This window comes from Eumetopias jubatus, unplaced genomic scaffold, assembly GCF_037043125.1.
Source record: "Eumetopias jubatus isolate StellerSeaLion01/CBP00866 unplaced genomic scaffold, mEumJub1_p1.0 scaffold_14, whole genome shotgun sequence".
Taxonomy (NCBI): Eukaryota; Metazoa; Chordata; class Mammalia; order Carnivora; family Otariidae; genus Eumetopias; species Eumetopias jubatus.
In genome coordinates, this window is record NW_028274820.1 from 10,022,118 (window position 1) to 10,029,512 (window position 7,395).

Genomic DNA, 7,395 nt, shown 5'->3' on the forward strand with positions numbered 1-7,395 from the left:
CAGAGATGCTTGCTCTTTAGCCAAGATGCATTTTAATTCCCCAGGACAAAAGGCACAGGCGACCCTCAGGCAACCCCCACCTGCTTCCCCCTGGGCTCGTTGACCCCTGAGCCTGGGATTAATGAAGTTGCTGGCTGAGTTCCAGCCAAGAATCGGAGGTGGATGTGAATTAGGAAATGGGGAATAAGCTGTTCCATCTCTTTCGTGGTGCCCCTTCCATTCTCCTGTCATTCATTCTTTGTTAAACTTGCCGTGACAGCGATGCTGGTGCAACAATGAGAGTCCGTAATACAATGTTTAAAACCTTATGTGAACGTAGTTCCAATATACAATGGTGTTGAAGACTTTTAAGACATTATTCAAAAAACGACTGCTTTCTTCCCCCCCCCCACCCCGCCCCCCGACCATGTCTTTTGCCTTGGTGTATGTGAGTAGGGAGACTATTCTTCTGGTTTCTCTCAGGTGGCACCTTCAGGAGGTCTTCTTAAAGCTTGAGGATGGTCAGCAGATTCCCGTGTTCAAGCTCAGTGGGAACACTGGTCATGAAGTAGAAAAGGAGTAAAGATGATCAGAAAGACTCCGCTTGCTCCAGACACGGCCTTACCCCATCACCACGTGCCCCCGTGACTGGGAGCCAGGTGTCCAGCCGCCAGGGGTGACTGGATGCGCTGGTGTATGGTAATTTGGGTATAATTTTAATTTGACCACAACTACTGTGGGTTTTTTTTTTATCAGAAATGAAAATATTACTCTAAATTTAATTGATAGTTCACTGTCTAAAAACAAAGTACAGAATAAAAGGACTCAGTAAGATATTTGTTAATTTTTGCTAGTTCTCATCTTTCCTTTTTCCTCTCCCCTCCCCCCCCCCGAGTTTTTAGTTCCATCAGTGAGAAGACCCAAGACTTACAAGCACTGAAGGAGAGGTCTTTAATTGTTAACGTTAGAATGCCCTACCCTGAATTCATGTTGCTAAGTAGCTTGTGAACGTTGTCAGTCCCTTGGGAATATTTATTTTTTTTGCTTCACTGTTATTTTATCTTCTTATTTCTGTTTTAGTCACCAACGGTCTGCCTGATGGAAGATTTGCAAAATAACTGCTTTAATCCAAACATTTTAGAAGCTTAAAATATTCATATGTGTACATAGCACATGCAAAACTAACTTAGGAATGGGAGTTTAAAGCTACAGGTCCTTTTCCTTCTGTTTTACAGACAACCCCATATTCGAGAAGCACACCTTTAGGTTTTACCTGTTTTTAGGGAACGGTGTTATGAAGTCAAAGATTTTCCTTCCCTCTGAGCACCGCAGCTGATGAAAACCAGAAATCTGATACCTTTACTTTGAAAAGGCCAGTTTCACCCCTTAATGCGGTTACAATTGCCTACAATAAAGGACATTCATGAGCTCTTTTCCTACACTCTTAATATTCTTTGGAGGGAAGCCTTTTAGAAAATATTGAGCTTAAACATGCTGGGAGAGCATGAGACCTTTAATCGTTGGAAGTTATTTCTATTCTGGAGCTTGTTTCTTTAAAAACATACATTCTTTGAATAGAGTTTAGAGTGAAAAGTGAGTCTTCCCTGAGAGCACTTTTGCCCTGTGTTTGTTGATAGACACTATAATCTGTGCAGTCTTTTAAAGTAAATGGTAACATTGTATACACAGTTTGTGCTGCTTTATTCTTTAAAAGTTACATACTGTTTATTGTCTATGTGTCAGTTTATGTATTGCTCATATCGGATTGTTCTCCAACTTTTACTTCCTTACAGTGTTTGCTTGGTTTTCTTCATGCTGTTGCCAAATCACCGAAAACCAGGGCCTGGGTGGGCCATCTGTTCTGGAGTCAGAGCAAGTGACAGGTTTTGTTTGTGTAGCGTTTGAATTAATTAAGAGACTTTAATCTGACAGGAAATAGTATTAGATCATGAAAAGATGCTTGATTTCTACTTCAAAGTCACCGCCTTGGGTGCTTTTTCCAGTTAAGTTTACTTCCATGTATGTACTTATTACTTTCTCGTATGATTGTGGGACAGGCCAGAACTTGGGTCATTGCAGTAGACAGACCTTGTCTTTCCTTGCTTTGAGCATAGCAATGATGTGTATTTGCAGCCCACTACTTCCTGTATATCCAGTAATCACTGTGACTCAGCCATTGACTCCCATTAACTACCTTGAGGACATCTTGTAATCCACACTGTCATCAGAGGAAAAAGCAACTCTTCCCCATAAGCAGTTTGAGCAAGTGCCCCTTGCATACCCTCAAATAGACAGGAGAGCCCAGGGACTGGAGAAAGGGCTTCACTAGAATTACAAGAATTGTAAAAACCGGGGAAGAGAGAGCACAGCCAACAAATGGTAGTATGACTCCCCCGTGCCTTTCCCCTGCAAGATGTGGCATGCTCTCTCCCCTGGAAGTTGCTTACCAGCTGGCGTGCTGAGTGGGTGGGGAGGGACTGGAGAGTCACAGAGTATTAGGATACTGTGGCAAAAGAGTTTCAAGCCGTGGTGCTGAAGTGATGGAGAAGCGTGTGTTACTGAAGTGGTGATGGAGAAGCATGTGTTACTGTTGAGGAGGAAATCTAGGAGTCTGATGGGCCTTGAGATCTGAGACTTCACACAAGTGCAAAGAGCCAACACAAAAAAGGCCTTAGCGGGAGAAATGTGAGCTGTGCCCCAGAAATAAGATATCCAATTTGGCCAGGGTGGAGGTTAGCTGAAGACATAGTAAAAGAAAGCCCCGGAAAGGTAAGTTGGCCGTGGCATGTGCCAGCGTTAGCATTTTGCATGTGGCTTGTGGCCGTCGTAGATTTTGGAGTAAGCATAGGCTTCTACAGTTCAGGAAGGTTTAAGAGACCATGATGAATGCGTCATGACAGGGCCGGTAGGACTACCAATAAATCACACATTTTACTGTCAGTTATTCCATTGTTCGAGAATTGGCTTCCTCCCCCCTCTCTTTCCTTCAACCATCCCCAGTCCGGGGATTTAATAATACCTGATAAGGTCTTATTACTCCCGGCTTTGGTAAAGTTGCTTACAGCAGAGGTGAAGCTGAAATAAATTACATGTATATGAAACTGCCCGAACTTGACAAATAGTGGTCTCTGGTCTCCGGCCTAGTGGAAAGGTCAAGGGAACGCTCAATAGGCAGCAGCTCGAGGGTTTTCCGGGGGCGACCAGCCTTAGGCCACTTGACTCTTTGGTGTTTTCAGTTAGTCTGTATGAAAAATATGACTAAATACTTACCAAGCGCCTGGCTTACAAGTGAGGCAATGTTTACACTGCTCGTTGGGATTCTTGGGCAAAATCTGGTCCACACGGGAGGCCTGATGACCACAGGGGTCAAGGAGGCGGCGGAAGGATGTTCAGAAAACCTCCAGTCCCCACCCACAGGATTCTCGCCTCCTTAGTAACCTGCTCACAGTCCAGGCTTGTCTTTTGGCCAACTTCAGCAGAGTCGTTCAGTTGTAAGTACTGTCAGGAGCATGTACAGAAAAACTGTGGCATTTTACGATCCCGGGTAGAATAGTGGGAGATGAGAAAACAGGCCTATCAGACAAGGGTATGTATCACAGATCACATGCAGTATTTTAAATGTCTCGTATCACTAAATAATAAGCCTTTGAGGCAGAAATTATTTTTCCTCCACCACATAATACTTAGCTTTTAAATGTAGCTACCACATTAGTGTCAGTCACCTTGCAGTCTTAAGTAGTTATTACTTCCAAGTTAGTTTTATAAAGTGAGAAACTATAGACCAATCTCTCCCATGAATGTTGTTGCAAAATTCAAAGTTTTAGCAAACTGAGTCCAGTGACATATAGTAAGTGATCTATTGTATTATTTTCCACAAAATATTGTGGTGCCTATCCCTTTGCAGTGCCCCCCTTAATGAGAATTTTATATATCCCTGCCCTTGAACTTAGGTGTCACCCTGTGGCTTGTTTTGGCCAATGAATTTGTGAGTGGAAGTGACAGGCAAGACTTCCGAGTAGAAGTTTTAAGCGCCAGCCCTTGGTTCCCCATGTCCTCTTTTCTCTCTTCCCTAAAATCAGTAATGTTCTAGGCTGTAGCTACTCCAGGGGCTTAGGTTCTGGAATGAAGATGATATGTATGTAAAAGAGCTTACGCACGAGACAGGCAGCATGAACGAGAAATAACCATCATAAGCCCCTAAAATCAGGGCCCATTTTTACGTCAGCTTAATCTCGCCTATTGTAATTGTTAACATTGACAAAGAGAGATTTATTTCAGGAATGCAAGATGGTTCAATACATTAATAGAGCTAAGGAGGAAAATTATGATACTTTTGTAGATACGGAAAGGCACTGACATAGTAAAAACAAATGAGAATTGAGAGTTTCTCTCGCACAGGGTAGCGCGTGCGCAGACGCCTATTCCCCAACGCCGGTGTCTGACTCAACTGGAAAACTACCAGAGGTTTTTTCCATTCAAGTCAGAAACAAGATAAGGAATACACTGTATCCACTATTATTTAACATTGTGTTGTATCCAATGTACTTAGGCAAAAAATAAAAAAGCAAGAGGCCTAAAAACCAGGAAGAGTAAAGCAGGTGCTGTTTATGTAGATGAGATGATTATGTATCTGCAAAACCCAAAGAATCTGTGGAAACCTACAGAGTATTTAGTAGAGGATGTAAAATTAATATATAGAAACAATCTTCTTCACATATACAAATAATAACCAGTTAGAAGAAATAATGGCGATCAGACCCTATCTATGGTAGCAAAAACCAAATTATTTAGAAAAAAACTTAGCAAGAAATCTGCCGAATTTACGTGAGAAGTGCTAAAACATTACTGACATATACAAAAGTACAACTGGACAAATGGAAAGACCTACCACATTCATGGATAGCAAGGTTCTTCATCGAAAGATGCCAGTCCTCTCGGAGTAAAATTTAATGGGATATCGATAAAAATAACATTAGGGATTTTTTAAAGTTAGATAAGCTAATTAGTTGTAAACTCATTAGGAAGAATAAGCAAAGGTAGCCAGGAAATCCCTGCAGAGAGCAAGAGCAAGGAGGGAGGGAACATACTTATAAATGAGTAATACAGTACTGACACATGAAGAGACGGTGCAGTGACACAGCATAGAAAATACAGAAGTATATCCAAGTGCACATGGAAACCTGGTTATGATAATAGGTAGCATCCAAGTCAGGGGAGGAGTGGAAGACATCTGAAAAATGATGATAGCTGATAGCTAGATGCAAAAGATAAAAACCTGATCGCTACGCAAAAAGATAACCTCTGATCCGTTGTTCACCATACAAATTCCAATTAGATCAAAGATCTAAATGTAAAAATGAAACCATCTAGATACTAGCAAAAATATAGGTAACTCTTAGAACCTGGAAGTAGAGAAACTTTTCCAGCCACGAGTCACCATCTACAAGGGATAAGGGAAATTAATAAACTTGACTAGATAAAAACAGATTTCTGCATGTCTAGAAATAACAAAAACAAAACAAAAAGCAAGTGATAAACTGGGGGAAATATTTACATTTTTTTAAAAGATGTATTTATTTGAGAGAGGGAGAGTAGGGGTGGTTAGGGGCAGAAGGAGAGGGAGAGAGAATCTCAAGCAGACTCCCCGGCAAGCGCGGAGCCTGAAACGGGGCTCCATCCTGCAACCCCACGTGACCTGAGGGGAAACCAACAGCCAGACACTCAACCAACTGAGCCACCCAGGTGCCCCAATGTTTACAATTTAAATCGCAAAAGTTAAATCCTAATATCCCTAATTTGTAAAGAGCAAAAGTAGAGAAAAACAGTAACCCAGTAGAAAAAGGAGCAAAGGATACTAATGAATTCACAGAAAAGAAATGCAAATGAATTTTAAACATATTAAAAAAAAAATGCTCAACCTCATTCTTAAAAAGAATGCAAATTAAAACTAATGATACCATTTTTCTTCGAGCAAATTGGCAATAATCCCTAAGTTTGAGAACCTACTTTCTTGAAAGGCTGTGAGGAAACAGGCTCTCTTAAATTGCTGGTGGGAATACGAGTCCTGTGGAGGGGAGCTTGACAATATCTAGAAAAATGTTAGGTACCTTCACCATTTGACCCACCAATCCCCTTTCTGAGACTGTATGCTAAAACGAAGCTGGCAAAAATACAAAATGCTATTTACATACTATTATTTAATGAATACAATTTGTAATAGCAAAAAACTATAGTGACAAATCTAACCAAATATAACCAGAATATCCACCAACAAACTTTGAAACCTTTGATACTTTCACATAAATGAGTATATATGTATATGCATATTGTAAATGTGTGTTTATGTTTACATTAGCTTCTACTTTAAAGGAAACAATGGAGGGGCGCCTGGGCAGCTCAGTCGTTAAGGGTCTGCCTTCGGCTCACGTCTGGTCCCAGGGTCCTGGGATCGAGCCCCACGTCGGGCTCCGTGCTCGGCGGGAGGCCTGCTTCTCCCTCTCCCACTCCCCCTGCTTGTGTTCCCTCTCTCGCTCTCTGTCAAATAAATAAATAAAATCTTAAAAAAAATTAAAAAAAACCAATGGAATAATAACTGCCTTAGGGAAAGCAAACAAGGCGATGTAGGTAGGGAACAAGGACAGAAACTATAATTACCTGAATGGACCTTTTTTGGTAGTTTTGTCTTTGAAACCATGTTGTTTTGTTTTGTTTTTATATAATTTAAAAATAAAATTAAATCAGAAAGAAATCTTTAAAATGTTGAAACAAATGAACCTCTAGTGAAGAAATATTTCAAGTGACTTTTAAGACACTTCTGACTCAGCATCCTTGGTGGGATATACTGTAATGGCAAAAAGTAACCCCAAGAAATCTTAAATTACGTTCAGTGGCCTAGTGTTAGCACACATGCATAGGTACATTTTATTCACACACACACACACACACACACACACACACACACACACACACTTGAGACTTCCTCCATTCCACATCTGTAACTTCCATCTCCAACAGAAAGAAACTGGGCTCTCATTATCCTGGTATATTTACAAATTTGCTCAAATCTAGAGCATACAAAGGGAGTAACAGAATTGCTAACTTTAAAAAGCAAAAAACCCCTACTAACTACAGTTTCACTTTTTTTTTTACATTTATAAAGGTAAATTTTACAGTGAGATGCACACATCTTAAAGTGTACAATTCCATGTATTTTTACAAATGCTTGCACTCATGTAATCCATATTCTGTGAAACGGTGATCATTTCCATCGCCCGGGAAAATTCCCTTGGGCTCCCCTCTAGTCAATTTCCTGCTTCTGCTGTGACCCCAGAGAAAGCCACGTATTGATTTTTTCACATAAATTTATTTTTGGTGCTTGAGATTTGCTTTAAAATACCCCACACATCAATGAATCTA

At 40.7% G+C, this 7,395-nt stretch overlaps 1 protein-coding gene across 7 annotated transcripts in view; it reads left to right on the top strand.

Annotated features, from left to right (window-relative positions):
- COA1 (cytochrome c oxidase assembly factor 1) overlaps positions 1-1,705 on the top strand; it is a 94,538-nt gene extending 92,833 nt beyond the window's left edge. For 6 of the 7 annotated variants that reach the window (XM_028108876.2, XM_088018487.1, XM_088018486.1 and 3 more), the window contains one exon: positions 463-1,705. In XM_028108876.2, the coding sequence (XP_027964677.2) occupies positions 463-562 (100 nt within the window). In that variant the 3' untranslated portion in view covers positions 563-1,705. The remainder of the gene's footprint in view (positions 1-462) is intronic. The other variant, XM_028108881.2, reaches the window with a different exon arrangement.
- Positions 1,706-7,395: the final 5,690 nt, after the last annotated feature.